The following is a 24,119-nucleotide window of genomic DNA, read 5'->3' as shown; positions in this document are numbered from 1 at the left end:
GTTTCTCAATCAAACATTACATTCATGAACACCAATAAACCAGCAGCATAGCCTATAGTACAGACTGTGTCCTCCAGATAATCTATCTGTGAACGCAGAAACAAGATAATTCCACCTGCTTCTCGATGGGTGTGTCAGGATTCTTTTACAGCAAAAGCACACATTTTTCTGTTCGTATGTTTTAGTTAAGTTTACCTACTATTTTAATTTTAACAATGTTATCAAGCTCTGTTTGCACATTCTGTATTGCAGTAGGGCTATTATCTTTCATATATGTTATATTGACTGAACTCAACTGAACTGAATAGAGAGAGAGAGAGAGAGAGAGAGAGAGAGAGAGAGAATCGAACAAACAAATCAACACAACAATCAAAAAATAATCTGGATAGTTCACCCAAAACAAAATGTCTATAGATTACTCACCCCATGGAGACTTCATGGAGAATTCATGGATTTTCTTTTTGTTTTTGTCACCTGTGATGACCAGCAGTGGTTCCCTATGGAGACACAAAGACTCAAATCATTGGCTTAGGAATGCGACAAAAACAAAACGATATGAATTCAAGTCTCCATGGGGTGAGTAATCAATAGAAATAAAGTCATTTTGAGGTGAACTATCCCTAAGCACACACGCACATAAAATACAGAAAGGCTTGCTCGTTATGCAGCGCTCAGTTTTTTCTAACAATAAAATTAAATCTGCAAACAAGATTTTGATGTGAGTGACTGACAGTAAGTACTGCACATATTTTACTTAACTATCAATTACTGCAATGTAAAAGTACTCGATCTGTTAATAAAGTAAAAGTTAGGAATTCAAAATGTACTTGAACAAAAGTATTGGCTTCTAAATGTAGCCTACTTAATGTACCAAAAGCAGAAAGTAGGCTACTCATTATGCAGAATGTTCCATATAGTTTTCAATTGAAAATAGCAGATCTGTGCACAATGTCATGAGCTTGTAGATCTGCTATTTTCAAATGGCCGAAATGTATATGGCTTGAAGTGGTTATAAAGTACAGTACTTGAGTAAATAGGCGAGTTCCTAGCCTGGCTAATAAGCCAGACTCAAATCACACTGTCGTGTGGGGCAGGCAGTTTTTTCGGTCTGGTTTATATGCCAGGCTACCTAGCCTGGCGAGGTTAAGAGAGTGCAGAGCCTTGAGTAAGTGCAGTGTCGGTGGGCGTGTCGCAGAGGCTGGGGGGCGTGTCGATCCGTGACGTATACGGAACCGCTTAGATTGACGTCAGGCAAACCACTTCATTACAATAACCCCAACAGCAGAGCCTCAGCCACCATGGGAGAGCCACACACACATTCAGTGACAGACTGACAGTCGTGTGTTGGTTGAAGGAATTTAGTGACATTTTAGTGTCATTCCCCGAAAGCCGTTTCAACAAAACCTCCTTTTGCTTTTGATGTTGCGTCTTATTTGACCCTAAATGTATCTGGAGAGGAGGATGTGCAGCAGTATGGCGGTCCTGGGCCAAGCCACTCGACTTATTTTGTGTAAGTCTACTCTCTACAACACTATGACATGACATGCCATACTGTAATCGTAAATAGCCGATAATCGTCTCAAATCGCCGAAAAATAGCCGATGTACAAGCTCACAAGCGTTGTGAGCTTGTAGGTCTACCATTTTCATCTCTATTGATGATTGATCACTAACCTTTTAACTGTAAACATGCACGTGCCTACTGGACGTTTATATGTAGCCAAACCAAACGTTACATAAAACTGTGGTATTCTTTAATATAACCTCCTCTACTTATTTGGCTACATGTGTCGTCAGCTTGAAGGAAATGTGTTTAAATCGTTTAAAGAGAGCACAAGATACACACGTTTTAGGTTGTTTTTTGGCCCGTTACAGGTTACACATTACACAATTTCACATTTCTCCACTTGCGTAATTATCACAACGGGGCCACCCAGCGGCGGCGTGGGAGTACTGCAGGCCAAAATAACGCCTGATTGATTGATCTTTTTAAAAATAATTTTAAAAAGCAATAGACTTTACCATTAAGTGATATATTTGATTTATTTTAGCTGTGTTGATGCTGTAAACCCCACCACCCTCAAAAACCCACATTGCCCACATATGAATATACACATCTATGCAAAATAGAAATTCAAATCATCAAATAGTAAATACATATAGAAAAAGGGAATATGTGAACAGTATATAAAAATATAGGGCGGGGGCCGGGCACATTCACTTTTTTGCAGTCGCCAGTAAATGTGGCTGTTGGTAGGGTGTTCCACATTTTAGTGGCATTGGAGCAAACTTTATTTAACCCCTTGTTTGAGACGAATCTGGGTTGAACATGTTTGTTGAACTCTTCTGGTGTTGTGATCGTGGACTTTGTTGACCTTAAGGGAGTATTTAGACGGGTACATGCGCAGCTTAGTGGTGTAGCGAATGTTGTAGACCAGACCCATTGCAAGTTGCTGAACTCTGTTGTCAACCCTAAACCATTCCAACCTATCGAAATGAGCAGGGGTGAGGTAGTTTTGGGATGTCTGGAGCCTTGTTTTTAGGGCCTTTGAGATGCTCTGGTAGTAGGTACCATGAGACGCATGCATATTTAGTTGAAAAACTAATAAACTATGAGGGCTCCTGTTAGGGTCTTCAACATTTTTTTGCTGACCAGTGAGGAGATCCTATACAGGAATCTTGTTCTTTGGTTGACCCTTTTGATTACATTGGTAGCCATTTTATCACAGGAAAGGCTGGAGCCTAGGTAGATAATATCGTCTTTTCTTGTGATAATATTGCCCCCCACTTTAACTGAGAAGCCGTCGGCCTTGTTGAGTTTACTATTCGATCCAAAGAGAATTGAAAGTGTAGTGAAAGTTAGTTATCAGCGAGCCAGGGGCAGATTTCCTTTTCAACCTGCAATTTGACCTGGTTCTTATTATGTTATATTATAATTATGGTACATAAAACAGCCTAGATATCCTAAACACTTTACATTACAAGTTTCCTTTAATGTTCTCTCTACAATTTAGGCATTTAGCAGATGCTCTTAATCTAGAGCGATTTACAGTAAACTAAACACAATTGTGCATGTCTAAAAAAAGGAAGGGGGCAACAAGGCCATTTGTATAGCACATTTCAACAACAAGGCACTTCAATGTGCTTTACACAGAACATCAAGCAATTATAACGGTACATCAGGATGCATACAATAAATGAATACATTCTAAGTGTATGTAATGCAAACGGTAAGCACCTCTAGGGTTTCTAACCTCACCCGGCATCTATGGAAAGAACGAGTGTATTATGTATGTGCATATGTGTTTCTGTTGTGCAAATCAACAATTTAATGCTAATCAAATCAAACAAAATATGTAAAATGTAATAGATGCAGTTAAAGGGCAGAAGAGAAAAGAAAAATAGAAAAAGTAACTCAATCAACGTCAGCGGCAAACAGAAAAGGAGGAAAGGCCGGTCTTTGTAAACCAAAAGTCCTAATAAACAACAAAAAAGGACTGTCTTTAGTTGTGTTTGAACTTTTAAAAGAAATAAGAGTGGCATCAGACATGCAGTTTTCTGGGAGTTTGTTCCAGATATGTGGTGCATAAAACCTAAATGCTGCTTCCCCACGTTTGATTTTGGTTGTCGGGACAGTCAGAAAGCAGACCTTCACCTTTCCCAGATGATCTGAGAGGTTTGGATGGTTCAGGATATCATACAAGATCAAAAATGTATAGACCACCAGTAGTATTTTGAAATCAATTATTTGGATTTAATATATATATACATTCAGAGGACTTGAATGTTTAGTGACGTGCTTCTGGAATTGTGTCCTCAGAGAAGCTATGCTGTTGCCATGCAACACTGGTCTTTTTCTCTGTAAAAAGGGGCTTTTTTCTAAAGTGTAGTTGCTTATTTTGGGCTTGCTGCGTTCTCAAATATGTTCATGTCATGGTTGGACCCCCATATAATGTATTTGAACATAACCCCCATCTGAAAATATTTTGTTGCCAGGGAGGCCCGTACCAGATTGTGTTGATAAAATGTTTAAAAAAAAATCTAAATCTTCTACATTTTATTTCAAGATATTTTGAATATACTAGCCGATCTAAAAGCTCACAACATTGCGAGCTGAGCTGACAGGGCAAACCACAAAACAGATCACAAAGTCAGTATAAGATGGGTGAAAACTTTTCTCTATAACCTCGTGCACACCTACTCCGTAGCTGATTTTACACTTGGTTGCATTACCGATCTACAAGTTGTGAGCTTGTAGATCTGCTATTTTCAGAGATTTTCAACACCTGAGCGCAACCAAACAAGTCAGTCTAGCTTTTATTTGTCGATGAAAAGGTCAGTATATTTACTCTTAGTTTTAGTCACCAATCGCCATATATCTATAGTTTTTATTTATGTAGTTTACGTCAGTGAACAGACAGACAACTTTCGTCATAGTTTCAACTAAATCAACACTGATACACCATGTGACTGTCTCTTAATGTGTTATCCGTATGTCTCCTCTCCAGTCGGCAGGACCAGGATCAGTCTGTGTAGACGACAGTCCACAGCAGCAGCTGCTGCCTTAGTCCAGCCGGCTGCTCCCGAAGCACAGGAAAACAGGTATGTATTCTTCACATGCATGCACAGCCACACACGCACATGTGCATACACACGCACGTATACGCATGGACACAAACACGCACACTTAGAAGAGGAGCTCCAAAAAAACAGAGGTATTATGTCCCAAGAGATTGACTGTACATTTTTTATTTTTTGTTAAAAGTTTCTTTATTAACATTATTCAAATCACTGGGTCAAATAAAAACAAAATACCATGCAAAAGGGAGTATGTTAAACCCTCCCACCCCACAAAGTTCCCGCTGCGAATGAGTCACCACCCTGGTTGACCTTGGAGCAGTTTGACGTAAGCAATACATTCATTACAGCAGTTATTAAACTGAATAACAGCCGCTGTGTCCGATATGTGGGCCAATGTGATCATGCCAATTAACAGCAGTCAATAGTGTTGGCAGTGCGTGTTCGTCATACTCATTTAAAGACGAGACACATTTGGCAAGTGTTGGCAACATTTGTCAAGGGCATATTATGCAATGAAGTGGATGTTACATTTACTTCTAGTCTCGGAGCATTTGCCATGTCAAACAACTTCACTTGGAACAGGCCACAGCTTTTTAGACAAGTTGGTATTCTTCCCCAAGATGGATCAGGCCCTCTCCTTCTGTCCAACCCTGAGAGCATGCAGACCCCTGTCCTTCTGGCAAAGTCAGGAAAGACTCAAAATTGTAATCCACTATGAGTCTGTTTGATTGATAAGACATTCCCAACATTCCAGTTGTACTGAATCATAAACTTCTGTTCTGTTATGTGGAAGTCTCCCTCAGCTTTCCTACTATCTGTCTCCCCAGACTCCCCTACACTCCCTCTCAGCTTTCCTACTGTCTCTCCTACACTGTCTGTCTCTCTGCATTCCTACTGTCTGTCTCTCCTACACTGTCTGTCTCTCAGCGTTCCTACTGTCTGTCTCTCCTACACTGTCTCCCTTTTAGCGTTCCTGCTGTCTATCTCTCCTACACTGTCTGTCATCTATTTTTGAGGGGTGCCAACCACCTCTATTAAGTGACTTTGTGGCATATCTGTATGTATGAGTGTGTATGGCTGTATGTATGAGCACCACCCGTTGACATTAAGTGAGCCAGTCTGTAGGTCTGTAGTGTATGTATGTATGAGCATGACCCATTCACCCCTGCTGTTTAGAGTCTACGACCTATTGACCCTGCTGTCACACACACACACACACACACACACACACACACACACACACAGTAACTATAAAAGTATAGTCTGTCTCCTACACTGTCTCCCTCTCAGCGTTCCAGTCTCCTACACTACACTGCCATATATTTTGTCCTATACTGTCTCTCCTACACTATCTCCATCTCTGGTTTCCTACTGTACGTCTCTTCTACTTTGTCATTGTGTTCCTGGTAACAAAGTGAGACTGCAGATCCATCTGACCACCTGCATTTCTCAGCCAGAGTTCTTTCATTTGAGTTATCTGTGGTTTCAAATTCAAAGCCTGCGATGAGATGGCAAATTCTTCCAGAAATGTGGGATGTTAGTGAGTTGATCTTTCAGTGAGCCAGTTTCAGTTTATTTTTATTTATAGTGCAACATCACCCCAAGGGGTCTCTGTGCCCTTCACAACAATACACAGCTAAAAACAGCAAAAAATACAATAGCACAATAACAAGCATAATAGGATGTGTCAATACACATCATGGCTGACATAAGTACCATGCTGAAAAAAAAGCACGGTGAATTCAGTGAAACTAGGGGGAACCATAATGCAGAGAAGTCTAGATTTAAAAATGTCTAGTGAGTTGGCATCTCTAACAGTTTGTGGGAGACAGGGGGCACGATGTGTGAATGCTCTGCCCCAAACCATTATTTTATTGTGGTGTGAGTTTTCCAGCATTTTGGGAGCATATAGAGGTCGTGGGGGGATGTACTGTATGCTTTTATTAAGCTGGACATGTAAGTTTCATTGGCTCCATATCAAGCAGAATGCAATTGTTTGACATAGGGCTGCAACTGATTTATTTACTTATCATTCTTATGTCATTTTTTAAAAACTCTTTGCCCATATTGATGTGGTAGGGTGGGCGTGTCTCTGGCGTCAACATGAATTTCAGTGTTGCCGAAGGCAGTTGGAACAAACGCTTCCGTATGCGGCTGTAGCAAACCGTGTCAGTGAGAGAGAGATGCAATGAGAGAGTTGCGAGCAGTGTTTCAGTTCTAAAGTGTTTGGGAACAGCATGCAGTTGCGATGAGGAATGGAGGAAGCAGTGGGTTAGCAGCTCGCGCTGCAAAGTGATGCAATGACATCAGCGTGCCTGCCATTGTAGTGGTGTTCTCCACGCTGAGGATAGTGCAGTCATTCAGTAACGTTGAGCAACATGCTTTATGGGAACTCACACCTATGTATGTGTTCATTGACTCAACGTGCACTCATCTGTAGCAGTTTGTGTCTTTGATGTGATCACGACTCGCGAGTGGTCACTGCTTTAGCCATATACTAAATTAACCTTTAACAATTCCGAGTAGGTTTTATTTTATTGGTTTTATTACAGGCCCAGGAAATAGTCACAGAACATTAGCTTAACCAATTAAGCTATTTCCTGGGCCTGGCGTCATGAAAGGGGGCGGGACTGCGACGCTGCTTTTATCAAAGCGCTTTACCGTTTTCCAGTCAAATGGTGCATTTATATAGTGCTTGTATCCAAAGCGCTTTACATAGATTGTGCATTACATTCACCCACACAATCATATACCGATGGGGGAGGAAACCATGCAAGGCACCAACCTGCACATCAGGTGCAATTAGGGGTTCAGTGTCTTGCTCAACACTTGCTCGACACTTCAACACTAACTCTGGGGGAGCCCGAGTTCGAACTGGGAACCTCACGGTTTTACCACCCTGCTGTTGCCTGTTATATCGGCCACTCTATCTCTGAGCCACTGAGAAATTAAGTGTTGGTGTAATCACTGTTGTGTGTCTGTAGGAGACCCAAGACAGGCATTCTGATGCTGAACATGGGAGGACCAGAGAAGCTGGAAGACGTCCATGACTTCCTGCTTCGACTCTTCTTGGACACAGACCTGATGAAGCTTCCTGTGCAGAAGTATGTGCACACACACACACACACACACACACACACTCACTCACTCACTCACTCACTCACTCACTCACTCACTCACACACAATAGTGGGAACAACTGGGGAAGGCCATTTGCAAGGTGTCCACATCTTTTTGACTTGTTTCGTAATAATAATGTCTTTTCTGTCTCTATTGAATTTGACATCTTCTGTGTGCTGCTGAACAATGCCATTGTAATGTTCGATCTGCGTTGTGTTGTGGTTTAATGAGGTTCCAGACCACTTATCTCTCTCTGTTGACAGTTTATTCTCAGAAGTATCTGGTCAGTCACTTCTTTTAGTGTTAAATACCCAAGCCTCAGCACGTCTTGGGCGTATCTCATTTTAGACTGGCCAACAATCCATAAACATACAACACAATAACGTTTAAGAAAATAAAACAAAACAATATGTACCTGGTAAGAATACACAGAAGTATCTGGTCAGTCACTTCCTCAGCACGTCAGTAACAGAATTAGCAGCGTGACCAAGAGCACGTTTTTGTAAACAATTTTCCGTTTAGCATGACAAGATGACTAATTGAAAACATGTACAAAGCATCATAGCAATATTGTGTGCTGAGGAACACATCTTACCGTGGGCATATATCTCATTTTAGACTGGCACTGCTCTAACGTGAGCACCAGTGTTACTCAATGAGGTGCCGCCCACTATAACCAATAAGAAATGCCCTTACTGAAGGAGAAAGTGGAACCCACTAAACTCTGTTACATTATGATGAGGATAATAAATAATTATGACCATTTTCAACTTGGGAGACTCCAGTCAACTAAGTATAGGCTTTAACCCATTAAGACCTGAGTCTGATTCTATAAATGCCTCATAAACAGTTTTTTGCAAAACGTATGTTGCTATATATCAGTGGTTCTCAAACATTTTCATGTCAAGGACCCCCAACATTATAGGTATTTACCATTTGGCCACCTTCCCTCATTTACAATTTGGGCATTTAGCAGATGCTCTTAATCCAGAGCGATTTACAACAAGCAAGAACAACACATGGTAATACATCAAATAAATAGAAATAGTCATCAAGGATCATAAGCAAGCTAAGAACCCAACATCCGTCTAACAGTAGAATATCTGTACAATGAAATGATGAGTATAAAAATATGTTTGCATTTTTGAATAGCCAAAGTATAAAATAACGTTATTTGTTTCTTCTGTTAGCTCAAATCTAAAATGACACAGATGCTTTCCCGTTGTCTCTTCCCTGCTGTTGGCAGTAGGCTGGGCCCGCTCATAGCAAGACGACGGACCCCTAAAATCCAGGAGCAGTACAGTAGGATTGGAGGAGGGTCTCCTATTAAACACTGGACCTCCATGCAGGGGGAAGGCATGGTCAAACTGCTGGACCACATGTGCCCCGAAACAGGTAAGACACTCCACCAGAGAAACAGGACAGACACTCCACCAGACACGGCACCAGACAATAATTTATAGTTGCCATTCATCTGTGGTTATAGAAACAGCTTTGGGGCAGTTAATTTTAAGCTTTTGCAGAGATCTTTTAAAGTCTCCTCATTGAGTGTTTCATTGATAATGTTTTATCGGACGGGAGTCACGGGACTGTGTATTCCATGTATGCTCTAACAGAGCCTCCTTTAGAAACTAGGAAAGCATCTAAGCATCTGTCATTTTAGATTTTGACGTTGGCTATTCAAAAACAGCAGATATACATGCTCACAGAAAGTGTGAGAAGTAGGCCTACTAATTTAGAAGGCATTTGTATAATCTTAGTGGGTTAAAGGGCCTCTAAATAAAAAACAAGAAGACACATTATTTCTTTCAGGTGGCTTAGGCCATATCCACTGCTAATGAATAATAGTGAGTGTGGAATACGGTATGCATCACTGGAGCTCCCTGTACTATTGTTTTTAAATCGTGAAAATATGTGCAAATCTTTGAATATATATTATCTTAAAACAAACATTTTCTTTACTCTAATCTTTGCTTCTGGAGGTCCCTCGAACAAAATACTTTTACATTTTAAATACATTTTATAGAAATGGTTTGAGAACCACTACGCAACATACGTTTTTCTGAAAACTATTAGGATGTTAGGAGGATTTATTTTTAAGAATTGGCCTCAGGTCTTGGGTTAAATGCAGGGCCAGTCATATCTGGAGATGGCATGGAGTGTGCTCACTGCAGTGCTCACCAGAATGTTTTCCAGTGAATAGTTTGACAAGTGCCAATCTGAGAACCCATCGGGTCCTTTAGCACTCCACTTCTGCTGGTGCATCTTTGTTTACATCTTTGTTTAAACTCTACACGTTGTAAACGGGAGTTGCCGTGAGATTCAGTTGCAGAGCTCTCAATCTGTCTTGAGAGATTAGACAAGTGCTAATGTGATGGATTGTAGCCAATGGTTAATGGTGGCATTCACTAAATCCATCAAATTGTTTATACATCAAAATTAACCAGGCTACATCAAAATGCTTATAACTAACTGAGATACTGGATGGAAGTTTTTTTTAACCACTTACACACTTACACCTTTACCAGAATCCCCCATTATTTTGTGCCTTTACACCAAATCTCGACAATAAATGATCTGCAATCTGTCTGTTGTAGATCTGCTATTTCTGTTTCTCAGAAAACTGCTAGGATTTGGAAGACATTTGTAGAATCGGCCTCAGGTCTTAATGTTCAAACTGTTTTAACCCACACCTTCCAGCGGATCAGAAACGAATATTTATCCAGACCTCTGTGTGTGTGTGTGTGTGTGTGTGTGGCTGTGTGTGGCTGATAGTGATATGGAGGAGTGTCTCACAACACGCCCTCGATACATGTCGCTGATAACACAAATGCGCCCTTATCAACCAAGACCAAACTCAACAAACACCTTTGTCTGGGTCCTTGCATCATTTTCGGCCACTGTGACTCAGCCATTTCCATAGCTCCAGTCATCACCCATATAGTAGACCTCTCTATCAAACAGGGACAGGTCCCCAAAGATTTTAAACTGGCCAAAGTAACCCCCCTGTACAAAAAAGGGAGTAAATTAGAACCCGGCAACTACCGCCCTATTTCTATTCTAAGCTCCATCTCGAGTGATGGAAAAAATTGTCTATGAACAGGTTGAAAAGTATCTTGCCACTAATAAATTGAGTACGAGTTCCAATCTGGTTTCAGAACACCCCCCCCCCCCCCCAGTGAGCTGTGACGTTCCACAAGGAAGCATACTAGGGCCTTTACTGTTCCTAATATATATAAACGACATGACATCAGCTTGTGACTGCAACTTGTTCCTGTTCGCAGATGACTCAGCACTGCTGGTCTCGGACAGGAACAAACTGCTGGTTGAAAAGACCCTCAGCTCTGAACTCGGTAGAATCTGCACCTGGCTCGCTGATAACAAACTATCCTTACACCTGGGAAAAACTGAATCCATTCTCTTCGGATCAAATAGTAATCTCAACAAGGCAGATGGCTTCTTGGTTAGAGTGGGTGACAATATTATCACACGAAAAGATGAAATTACCTACCTACAGTAGGTTCCATCCTGGAGGCCAATCTTTCCGGTGATAAAATGGCCACCAACGTAATAAAAAAGTCAATCAAAGAACAAGATTCCTTTACAGGATCTCCTCACTGGTCAATAAAAGCACATTGAAGACCTTAACAGGAGCCCTCGTACAAGGTTTCTTTGACTATGCATGTACCTCTTGGTACCACAGCACCTCAAAGGCCCTTAAAACAAGGCTCCAGACCTCCCAAAACAAACAGGCTCTTACTTGGCCTCACCCCCCGAACCCACCTCACCCCTGCCCACTTTGACAGGCTGGGATGGCTTAGTGTCGACGACAGAGTACAGCATCTTGCAATGGGTCTGGTCCACAAGATTCAATACACCACCAAGATACCCATGTACCTGTCTAAATACTTCCTTAATGTAAACGAAGTCCACACCCACAACACCAGAGGGAGTGTAACAAACCATGTACAACCCAGATTCCGCACAAACAAGGGACTAAATTATTTTCGCTCCTATGCCACCAAAATGTGGAACGCCCTACCAACAGTCATTAAGACATGTGAATCCCTTGACTCCTTCAAAACCGCTCTCAAAGGGCACCTACGGACGGCTGCAATTCGAAACTGGCCCCTGTAAAATCTTTTAAATCAGTAGCAGGCTAGCGGCCACAGAAATGCCTCCAGTTCTCCACTGCACTTTTGTCTTATACTTTTGTCTGTCTCTCTCTCCTCTCAGCCCCTCATAAGTTTTATATAGGTTTCCGGTACGTTCATCCATTGACAGAAGAAGCCATTGAGAACATGGAGAAAGACGGGATAGAGCGAGCAGTAGCCTTCACACAGTACCCCCAGTACAGCTGCTCCACTACAGGTCATTATTTCAAATGTTTCCAAAAAAATCACAACTCTTTATCAATTTAAAACAGTTACGACATTTTTCAAAAGCATTTCATGAATATAGTAAAAAAATAAATCTGTAGATTAATAGTTGTTTGTTTTTGTTGTTGTTTTCAACAGGCAGCAGCTTGAACGCCATCTATCGCCACTACAAAAACAGAGGCGACCGGCCAAAGATGCGTTGGAGTGTCATCGACCGTTGGCCCACACACCCCCTACTGGTTGAGGTTAGGAACACGCACACACACACACACACACACACACACACACACACACACACCACACAGTTTAGAGAACATTCTGTGATGCTTAAAGAACTCTGTGCATGCCCCTTGTTCCTGTCATGGCAATAATGGCGGTAAAGTACACTGTCCACAGTCATAACGTCTAACAAAATAAATGCACTCATCAACAATTGATCAGTACTTACTGTAGTGACTTAGTTAATTTAATAACTAAGGATGGTATATTAACTGCCTAGCCTTGCGCCTGTTATTTATAGCCCAGAACAGCCATGTTTACTTTTTGGTTTGCACTAAATCAGTTACTTTGTTTATGTACGGGTGGCGATCCCTTTCAGGTATTTTTTTTTTTTTACTTTGTTTTTATTTCAAAAACATTCTTTCCACCAAAGAATGAACAGAAATCAAACATAAATATGAATCCCTTTAGGTCTAATAGGTAATATAGACAACTACAACTGCAGTATACAAACAACAAATTTGCCAGCCCATTCCCTTTCAGTTTCTAATGCATCACGTCTTAAAATATATACAAACATTGAACAGAGAGAAGATCAAGCGCTGCGTGGGCCGCAGTTATCAATAACTGAAAACAGGTGCTAATTGGAGAGGGTTCAATAGTAGGTAAACATATTTAAGTTCCTTCCCTTGTAGTAGTGGGCTGACATCCAAGTGTGAAAAGGCAAAACCTTTTGCCTAGCTAAGCCATAACAACAATAAAGGCTTTTTAATGCTCAACTGAGCGGAGTACCTTCGAATTTCTTTGAAGTTTGACTTTTTTCCCCATACATGGATGTCAGCTCACTACTACAAGGGAAGGGACTTGTGTTTACCTAATATAAAAACATTGGTTGATGTAAAAACATTCAGACATGTATGTAAAAAAACGTGTCCCAAAAACAAACGCATACATGTGACCTAATGTACAGTATGCGACAAAATTAATAGATCTACAAGCTAACATGCCAGTGCACCGTGATATGTTCTTAGCTTAGTTGTAGAACTGTTCTTTTTGTCAAATGACAACTTCGCTCGAGTCTTTCTGGGCCAGGTTGCGTTGATAGGACACATGTTTAAGAGCCTCATTATTAGTGTGGTTAAGGCTGTAGGCAACACACTAGGTCAGAGAACTTTTATGTCAAGTTTGTCAACCTGTTTTTTGTTAAACCTTTTGTTCATTGAGTTCAATGGATGAACTTTTCTGTAACCCCAAAAGTCCCTTTACTGATTTATTTTATCAATATGTAATATAAATGGCAAGACAGAATTAATCAAGAACAGACCTTTCTAGTATAAATATAAACCCATGAATTACAAGTGCAAATGGCTTCCCACATGAAGAAGGAAAAACATGAGGAAATACATGAAAAGGCAAACAGGGCTCGTGACCACAATTGCACTTAACCAGAATTGCATCTTAGTAGTTGCACCATTGCTATGGGCCTTGAAATGGGGTAAAATGCTTTGGTAAAGTTATGGAAAAGTTTAGAAAATTCATTGTTAATCATTTGTGGGAACCCTGTTTTATAGAACATGTATACATTGAATATATTGTATATTTAGTGTTTTGCAGAACATATCCGTAATGAGTTGCTGAAGTTCCCAGAGGACAAGAGAGATGAGGTGGTCATTCTGTTCTCTGCACATTCATTACCCATGTCTGTAAGTAACATCAACTATATATATTCATTACCCATGTCTGTAATAATAATAATAATAAAACTTTATTTGTATAGCACCTTTCATGACATGAAATGCAGCTCAAAGTGCCTTACAGAAAAATGGAGAATAAAAGAAAAGCAAGGCAACAACATTAAGAACAAGCAGGAATGCAATACAGTGATGACATGAATAACAAAAATAAAAAATAAAAGATCAATTAAAAGCAATGTTGTAGAAGTGGGTCTTAAGCTGAGCTTTAAAAATGTCTACAGAGGCTGCCTGACGAAGGTAAAGTGGGAGCTTGTTCCATGCCGACGGCCCGTAGAAGCAAAAAGCTGCTTCCCCGTATTTTTTAGTTGCCATTTTTTATATTATTTTCCCTGGTCTGTAAGTAACATCAACTATATCATTACCCATGGCTGTAAGTAACAGAAGAAACTAGAAATAAATGCTACTGCTGATCAATACCGTTTACAACCTGACCCAGTAGAAAAACTAAAACCTTTATTTTTATGCTATTTTATTTCTTTATTTTATTTTATTCTGTATTTCTCTTTAAGGCTCTTCTAAAAACGCCTTCTAAAGCCTGACCTAAGTTTTCTGAAAAACTATATTTATATAGCAGCATCTTTTTTTTTTTAATACTGTACATACTGTACAGAACCCAAAAATGGGTTCCCGGCCTGAGGGGGTAAAACACTAAAAGGGGTTCCCGCCCAGAATGGGTTAAACGCATTGTATTTGTATATGCTCTTAAATGCACTTTTGGTGCCTTATGTAAAGCACTTTGACTTACCTTTGTGAGTGTTCTTTACACATAAAGTTGCTTTGTCTTAGTACTACAACAGCTACACTAACAGATGTTTGAGTAGCATTTTCGTGTTTAAACATAAAAAAGGTGTCCTTGTGCTACTGTACTCACTGTGCATGTGTTTACTATAGGTGGTGAACAGAGGAGACCCCTACCCTCAGGAAGTAGGAGCTACAGTACAGAGAGTGATGGACAGACTAGGACACTGCAACCCCTACCGCCTGGTCTGGCAGTCTAAGGTAAGACTTCTCTCTATCTATGACACACACACACACACACACACACACACACACACACACACACACACACACACACACACACCATGTTAACCATGTTGATCAAGTTATAAGTTGTCCCACTCTACCATCTAGTGGTTGTTGATAGACATGGCACCTCACGAAAATCTACCACTGAAAGGATTAAAGGTCGTTTTTGTACCTCAATAACAAATGACTGCATAGGAGCACTCATGCCATGGAGAAAATAAGTACTTGGTATATTATATAAGATTTACAGTGATGTACACGTACAGTAAGTATATTATCTAGTAGTAATAAACATCAGTCAATGGGCTCAGTTTGACATGCATTAGTCTACAGACCCCCATTTAATGACATTTCTTATCTCTGAGACCCCAATTTATATCGTAAAATCAATGTTATTTTAACCATGAGTGTACAAATGGATCTCAGAGTTACAAACCCACAGTGGTGTCATGCTCGTAGAACGCAGTACCACGCCGTGGTGGCAGTAATCTTTTGACGTGCACGTGCAGGGACTGAACGGGACGGTGCAGTGCCCCCCCCCCCCCCTAGATTCAAGAGAAATAACCCATAAGGGTCCATTTGGTTCCAAATAGGGATGTCCCCCAATCCAATTCCGATCATTTGATTTTGAGACATGCCGATACCGATTTTCCCGATCTAATCTATATATTTTATACAACACTTATGCCATGTGAGAAATGTATGTCACTCTAGTCTAGTCTATTCTGTTGCCTTTCAATTATTCAAAGGCAAAAATATGTGACTACTTTTATTAGAACTATAGAAGGACTGTCATTGTGGATTTTTTTTTTCATGTCATATTAAACCAGGGAATCGTAGCAAAAATAATGATCTATTGTTTAATTAGACTGAGTGAACTACAGCTTATGGAACTGAAGTAAAAGTTAAAACTCTTGTAGAGAAAGCAGTGCTTTGGCTATCATTCAGAGATCGATAGTAGGCCTACTACAGCTACAGGACATTATCATATCATGCATAGTGGAGGTTGCATTACTTTGTTTTCATCATGGGTCTATTTCACACCTCTGTGACTGTCATGATCTTTGAGACCTAGGGCTGTATTTTGCGTGTCTTAAGTACCAGGTCTTATTCCCTAACTTGGAGGCGTGATCAATGCCATTTGGCCACTCAGAATAGCCAAATGGCATTGATCACACCTCCAGGTCTTTAGTTTACTCAAGTTAGGGAATAAGACCTGGTACTTAAGACACGCAAAATACAGCCCCAAGTGTTTGCCACTGCTGTAACTATAGTGCCCCAGGAGGACAAACATCAAGCATATACATGACAGTTTTCACAAAATATCATTGTTTATACATCTTTCTTTGAGATTTACATTAGACACAAGCCTATTTAGACACACTTTTTTATTGAAATAAAAAAGAAAATATCCGATTTATTGATCCCGATCACCTCCGATTTCCGATCACCCGATTTGATCAGGACATCCCTAGTTCCAAACTATGATTTAGCTGGGGACCCCCTCGAACTCCCTCAAGGACCCCTAGGGTCCCCAGACCCCACTTTGGGAACCACTGCTGTGCACTGCATGAGGAAGTGTTTGAAGCTCTTTTAATTAAATGAGTACCGGTAGTCATTGACTATTCTAGCCCTGAAAAATATAAAATAAAATGACTTGATACTGTAATAATTGTGATAATACACAAATAATATATATACATACAATGCATCATTCTGGGAGGAACTTTCGTTGTTGTGTGTGTGTGTGTGTGTGTGTGTGTGTGTGTGGGGGGGGGGGTGCTTTGTTTTACTTCACATCACCACAAGGGGGCAGTGCCGGACTGCCGGTGTAGCACACTGCAGGCTGTTCTTTTGAACAGAGTTGAATCTCCTCTTGTCCCCCTGCCTCGGTCCTCCAGGTGGGCCCACTGCCGTGGCTTGGACCACAGACAGACGCTGTCATCAAGGGCCTGTGTGAGCGTGGGAAGAAGAACCTGCTCCTGGTGCCCATCGCCTTCACGTCCGACCACATCGAGACGCTGCACGAACTGGACATAGAATACAGCCAGGTGCTGGGGGAAGAGGTGAGGGGTCAGCCTGTGTGCGTGTGTGTGTGACACCACAAGCTAGTGGCCTATCAATAGCTGGCATGACAAAGAGCAGAGCCAACCAATGTGTCAAATTCTGCTCTGTTTCGGCTGTTATAGGTAGTTTGTCTGTGTGGAGGAGAAGATGCCAAGGCCATTGCCTGCCTTTTTTTTCTTCCGGTCACGTAATCCAAACGTGTTGCGTGTCCTACTGTGTCCGCTGGAAACCATATATCAAACAATTAAACAATGAAAACAAAAGACGGGAATGTGGTGATTACGTTGGGAATGTCCTGATCCGCAGTCAAACTGTTGGATGTTTTCCTTTTTGTCTAATTTTAGTTGACTAAATATAAAGTTGATTTGGTCGACTAAAATGTATGACTTGGTTGCATGCTGAAAAGTGCTTTCTCGGGCAGGGGCGGGCAGGCACGCATGGAGCAAATAGGAGAAATATTGGTTCACTGATCAGAGCCCCACCCCCCTGCCGCCCTCCGCCCCTCCTCTCCCTGGTAGAAGACAGCGGAAGAAACTGATGTCACTATATTGAGAGCAACGCCCCTCTGCACTGTAGTTACGAACGAAAATCGCTCACTTGTAGATCTGATAGGTCTGCTATTTTTAGAGCGCAACCAAACATAAAATGACTTGTGTTTTAGTTCAAGAGATATAGTAGAACTCCACTAGTCCCTCCCTAACATTTTAGTCTAGTTTTTATTTGTTGACAAAATTGTCATATTTATAAAGTCATAGTTTTTAGATGGTTTTTATTTAGCGTTCCTCAGTGAAAATAGGTAGTCGACAGACATTTTTAGTCGACGAAATCGACACTGCAGCTGCATCGGCTCCAGTCCAATGCCCTGTCTGTCTGTCACTCTGTCTGTCTGTCTGTCTGTCTGTCTGTCCGTCCGTTCGTCCTTCCGTGTGTCAGACAGTCTGAGGGCACAGGTGGGGTGACCACAGAATCAGATCAATTATGCTGGTGCCTAGCCAGTACACACACACACATGCATGCACACACAGTGTCTACTCCACTTCCCTAGCTCTATCCACTGTGTATCAGTGGTCGTATGTAGAACCTGTATGTAGACAGTATAACTATCCATTATACCTGTCAGAGTCCGCTCAAAGGACTTAATTAACTTATTTTTTATCAAGACCGAATAACAGTCCCCCCCCCCTCCCCGCTTTACAAAATATAAATTCAAACATTTGTACAAATGTTCACGCATCTTTAAATAATAGCAGATCTACAAGCTCATAGCGTGGCACGAATTGAAGTGAGCTTGTATAACGGCTATTTTTATATAGCCAAAGTATAAAATAATACACACCAGGAACCTTACAGTTACACTGTAGTGTTCAATTTAAACTCTTATGCTTCTAGTTTGAAGTGGATAATGGTGATAATCTTTATTAATACAAATGTAATCTCTTTAATCTCTCTTTTTCTTTTCAGTGTGGGGTGGAAAATATTCGGAGAGCAGAGTCACTGAACGGGGACCCTCTCTTCATGAGGGTATGATGACACACACACACACACACACACACACACACACACACACACACACACACACACACACACACACACACACACACACACCACTAGGAGTCACTATTGCAGCATCATGAACATGGCCAGTTGTGTTCTTTAGAGCAGTGGTTAGTGTCAATTTGGGGGTCCTTGACATGAAAAACTTTGGTGATGTCCCATTCCTGGGACATGTGAGACTGGTCCAGTGAAAGAAAAATTCACCCGAACACCAGCCTGTAGAAAAAAGCAGGGATGTGGGCAGGGTAACAAACCTTGTTTGTTTTGTGTACCCATACCTGACAAAGACCTGTTGTGGTCCGAAACGTTGCACTTTTTTACCCTGGGAGCTGTAAAACAGTGTCCTTTTCCCTGTACGTATCTTTTTGTTCAGCACCTTTTGAATTCTATTCCCAGGGAAACAAACCTACCCTCTATGATGTCACTGAGCATCATGAAGGTACTGAAAGACCCACCCAGTCCCACCTCTCAGACATCAGCAACATTATGAAAATTACAAAAATATAATTTTCTGTGTGAAAATCACCCGTGTTTAGTGTTCTAGGGTTCCTTTTTTTCCCCTTCAAATAATTGGACATGCAAGGTTTCCGCTGGCCAATGATTTTGTTCTAGTAGCCTGTGTTCAGCAGTCAGCACTGCACCAGAATTACAAGTGTGTGTGTTCACTTTTTCATTGGATATTTATTTCATCCATAACACATTGAAAAGCAGCCTGGCATGGCCAGACTACTATCACTGTGTAGATATTAGTCTGCAATCTCTGTGGAACCTGCATTTCCAAGGGGCGGGAAAAAAAAGAACACCTGCTTCGAATGTTATCACTTATCAACCGATAATCACCAGTAGGTTAATTATCACTCGAATGCTATTGAGCCAGCAGGCTCGCCTGGAGCCGACTGCATGTATGCTTGCTGCAATTAGGAAACGGTTAAGGTTAGTAATCGTCGGACAACGTGTTTCCGCAGCCCGTAGGCTCCAGGCGACCCTACTGGCTCGATTGCATTCGAGTGATGATTCTAAGTAACATACTAGTGATTATCGGTTGATTTTCATACAAATCTGTTGTTCTATCAGTAGTTTACTGATTATTGTTGATTCGCCAAATATTAGTTTCCCTTCCTACCGACGTGGCTTCATCATGTGTATGATGGAAACGTTCACCTTTATCCATGACTCCCTGACATGACAGACAGACAGACAGGTACCCTGTGGAGAGGAAGAGAGGTGAGTGGATGTGTTACTCAGAAGGAAGTAAAGCCCTAGAGAAGAAGGAGCTTGTCAATGAATGCGGAGCCCCCTCTCTTTTTAGCGAATATCCACGTTATAATGAAATTTAGTTGCTTTTGCTGTTGTATAATCGCAATATTACACTCGAGGGTCGGCGAGTTCCGTAAGCAGCGCAGAAGTGCATTAACCCATTTTGGGCGGGAACCCCTTTTGGTGTTTTAAACATTGTTATAATTTAGCTATTGAAAAATAGCAGATCTAAAAGCTCATAGCTTGTAGGACTGCTATTTTTGAAAAATCGTGAAAATATTTATTTCAGAAAACTGAAGGATTTAGAAGATTTTTTTTTTTAATTTGGAGGTCAGGCCTAAATGGGTTAATGACGCTAAAGATCACCCTCTCGTGTAATATTTCTTAAATAAAATACATCCTCCGGAAAACCCTGTGACAGAGGTCCATCCACCCTTCTCTACCTCCATTCCTCTCCGTCCTTCCATCCTTCTTTACCTCCTCTTGTCTATCCATCCCTCCATCCTGCTGTACCTCCACTCCACTCTTCTCTCTCCATCCATTCAGCCATCTTTCTCTCTATTTTCAACCCTGAAACCTCTCCCACCACTGGTCTGCTTCTTCACAGTCAGTAACTGTGTGTGTGTGTGTGTGTGTGTGTGTGTGTGTGTGTGCGCGCGCGCTCGTGTGTGAGCGCACGTGTAGTTTATTAAAGGAAGGTTCCAGATCAATGGAAATCTTTGAGCTGACTACAGTAGAACTGAACTGCTTGGCCCACTGGCTGGTCAAAGTGTGTGTGTGTGTTTGTGTGTGTGTGTGTGTGTGTGTGTGTGTGTGTGTGTGTGTGTGTGTGTGTGTGTGTGTGAATCAATATGGTGGGGATGATTAGTTGGTAGTTACTGAGGGATTGTTTCCTGGTGAGGTTTGAGCTTCTGTTGTCTCTGTGAAACTCATCAATCTACAGCTGTCGGCAACACTCTTGACACCATTGCTGATTATTACACACATTACTACAGTATTACTACTGTTAATCTAATACTGTTACCCTGTTACTGATTACACACATTCCTGTTACTCTATTACTGATTACTAGTACTACCGTTGCACTATTTCTATAGGTTTCTGGCTCTTGGCTATGGTATTGGTTAAATGAAAGAATATTTGAAGTGGTCAAACTAGCATTATACATTGGATTGGTTGAAGTAGCCATCTAGCCGTGCTTAAACGAGTACGATGGGCCACATAGTCAAAACATAAAAATCAGCTGTGCTGATGTCCCAGAGCGGAGTCGACTGGGTTGCTATGCTAGCGATTTTCTTGGAACATTGTTGGTCTAGTAACTACAACATCATTAACAAATATATATTTTTAGCGAATATCTTAGTTATAATGAAATTAAGTTGACGTGTAAAAATAAAGAAATAAAAACTAACTGTTGTTTAATCGCAATATTACACTCAAGGGTCGGCAAGTTCCGACCCTTGACAGTAAAGCACACCCTCTTGTGTAATATTGCTTAAATAAATAAAGCCATTGTCTTTTTTTTAATTGACCAATGGGCTGTCTGGAGGTGTGTCCACTCCGTGGGGGAGGAAGGGTGACAGGGGTAATTCTGTATGCTTACAGAAAAAAACAGAAAAAAAAACCCAACAGAGATGATTTGAATCGAATATTTAGGAGAAGTCATGGAAGGGGAACCTTCTGAGAGCTTCACGGGTCAGAAAGACCTCACAGACACTGAAGTGTTAATCCATCATCATGAGTCTTTGTTGTGGTCCCTGCAGGCGCTGGCAGACCTGGTCCAGTCACACCTGAGCGCCAACGAGCCGTGCTCTCGCCAGCTGACGCTGCGCTGCCCGCTGTGCACCAACCCCACCTGTGGAGCTGCCAAGGCCTTTTTCGCCAACCAGAAACTCTAACGCACTAGGTCTTCTCACACTTTCAAGGTTAAAAAAACTAAAAAAAGTTCAAATATAGCAGATGTACAAATAAAATCAAAAAATGGCACGGATGCTTTCCAGGTTTAAACCTTTTTTTATTTCAAGGACCCTCCATAACTCTTGAGAGCGTGCAAATGGAACCTAAATGGACCTGTGTTGGTTCCATTTGTACCTTCTCAGAGTTACAGACCTTTCCTCCTCAAGCAACACAGAGGGTCCCTGGTCCCCACTTTGAGAACCACTGCTCTAATATACATTACACACACACCCAAACACTTTTACACATTCAAGCTCATGCATATACAGCCGTGCCCGCCTAACTAACTAACATACGTAAGCAACACAGACCGAGACACACGACTCACAACTGACAACCCTCCCTTTAAAAACAATTTAAAGCTATTCAACGACTTCATGATCATGCTTTCATGATCATTCTTTATGTAGATGGCAGATATGTGTAGACGACAAAACATTTGCTCCGTGTTTTTCCCCCTCTCTCCCTCTGCCTTCACTTTTGACATACCCTGCTTAATCCAGAGTGGTAATTTAACACTCAGAGTTGACCACATAAAACCAGTAGTTCTCAACCGCTTTCATGTCGGGACACCCCAGATTAAATTTTTATTTTTCTGCGGACCCCCGTTTGAAGATATGCTGCACCCCCGCATTGAGAAGCACTGTGATTTTGCAGTGCACTGTACCCTGCTTAGTGGTGGAGTGAATCATAGATCCATTTTGGCTGAGGAAGGCCGGAGGCTGGAAAGCATCTTGTCATGTGCTGTTTGAGAGTGTTATAAATGACCTGCTGCGTCGCCGCCAAGTGGAATCCCATTCTTCCCGTCGGCTTTAACTGTACAATCTGTACATCGACTTACACACCTCTTACCGGCTCTGGGCTGAATTGCAAATAGGGTTGCAACTATCGATTATTTCCTTAGAGATTATTCTGTAGATTACTTGGAAGCAGCTTTTTTTTGTCTTCTAATAATCTTTAAAGAAATGTATATATTTCAGCAAACCGATTAACGACGTATGCCCTATTTCATACAATGGTGTCGTGGAAACATTTTGAAAATAGCAAATCTATAAGCTCACAATGCGTCGATGACTACGAGCTTCTACATCTGCTATTTTCACTATTTTTGCACAACAGATTTTCACATATTTGGCCAAAATTGGGATTCATTATTTTATTAAATAATTATTTTTAGTTTTTTTTCATTGATTAAATTGATTTGTTTGGTTAAAGGTAGGGTACGTTTTCTTTGGTTAAATAAGTGATAAATAGCTCTATATTGTGATAGTACTCATTGCTATAGAGTTGGTTCAGTAACATGTCTCCATGTCTCCAGCTTTTTATTAAACGGAACATCATTTTCAGGTCGGGATACCAAATATTCAGGATGGAGAATGCAGTCAGGATACAGATTAAACAAGTGGAATTTTAAGTAATGACTCAAAGAAATGAGCAGACAAATTTGGATCTGGAACAATTGAGCTGATAAATGGCTACTTTCTCCTGATTGGCTGACATTTTGCCATCTACCTGATTTTTTTTTTCCTGTTTACTAAAGAGCTGGATAGACAGGGATACCGCTGTTATTGAACAGACACTCTATCAAGTATCAATGATTACTATCAGAATATAGTGATTTAAACTTAAACAAAATATGTTAATTTTAAACCCCACCCCTTTCTTCTTTCTTTCATGTATGGTCAGATGGCCAGCCCAGTGTCGTGTAGCCATGGCCTTCATCCCTGGTCCTATGTCGACCCACCCCTCCATTAGGACAAGAATATTTTAACAAACAAACAAAGATTTCACAATTTCATCAAAGCTACAGGAAAAAAATCATTTCACTATTTATTATATTTGTTCAGTTTTCGTTTTTCTACACCCTTGCTTACATTCCTTTATGCTCTGCCTGTGTAAGCATGCATAGGAAACCCTGTTTGCACTTTGCATAGGAAACACTGCTTAATTAACACAGACACAGAATTAAGGGAAGCAGTGAACTTTCAACTGAATCATTCATAGCATTAGCCCTCTGGAAGTTAAATAATTCCTGCCCCACCTCTTGTAACCGTGCCGTGCTCATAAGCCTTGGCCTTTACAACTAAACTGCTGAATGTCTGTTCTCCTCTCTGGATGAGTGCCAGGGTTTTCTTTCTGAGCTGTCTCCTTTTGTTTAGAAATCAAACCCGCGGCACCACTTCCTTTGTTTTTAAATGGCTTCAGCTG

At 41.1% G+C, this 24,119-nt stretch overlaps 1 protein-coding gene across 6 annotated transcripts; it reads left to right on the top strand.

Annotated features, from left to right (window-relative positions):
* Positions 1 to 1,282: 1,282 nt before the first annotated feature.
* On the top strand, positions 1,283 to 23,707 carry fech (ferrochelatase). 6 transcript variants are annotated; one of them, XM_080756117.1, is made up of 12 exons: positions 1,283 to 1,510; positions 4,508 to 4,601; positions 7,565 to 7,684; positions 8,946 to 9,094; positions 11,936 to 12,070; positions 12,217 to 12,323; positions 13,902 to 14,000; positions 14,943 to 15,050; positions 16,979 to 17,143; positions 18,606 to 18,665; positions 21,719 to 21,880; positions 23,598 to 23,707. In XM_080756117.1, the coding sequence occupies exons 1-11, from the start codon at positions 1,444 to 1,446 to the stop codon at positions 21,851 to 21,853; spliced, it is 1,239 nt and encodes a 412-aa protein (XP_080612243.1). In that variant the 5' UTR covers positions 1,283 to 1,443; the 3' UTR covers positions 21,854 to 21,880; positions 23,598 to 23,707. The 6 variants fall into 6 exon arrangements, with proteins under 6 accessions (XP_080612243.1, XP_080612242.1, XP_080612244.1 ...); XM_080756116.1 differs by having other exon boundaries at positions 21,980 to 23,707; XM_080756118.1 differs by having other exon boundaries at positions 8,949 to 9,094; positions 21,719 to 23,707.
* The last annotated feature ends 412 nt before the right edge of the window (positions 23,708 to 24,119 follow it).

Source organism: Protomyctophum bolini, assembly GCF_963924005.1.
Source record: "Protomyctophum bolini genome assembly, chromosome: 22".
In the NCBI taxonomy this organism is placed as follows: domain Eukaryota; kingdom Metazoa; phylum Chordata; class Actinopteri; order Myctophiformes; family Myctophidae; genus Protomyctophum; species Protomyctophum bolini.
This window is presented reverse-complemented; position numbering and strand designations above follow the sequence as displayed.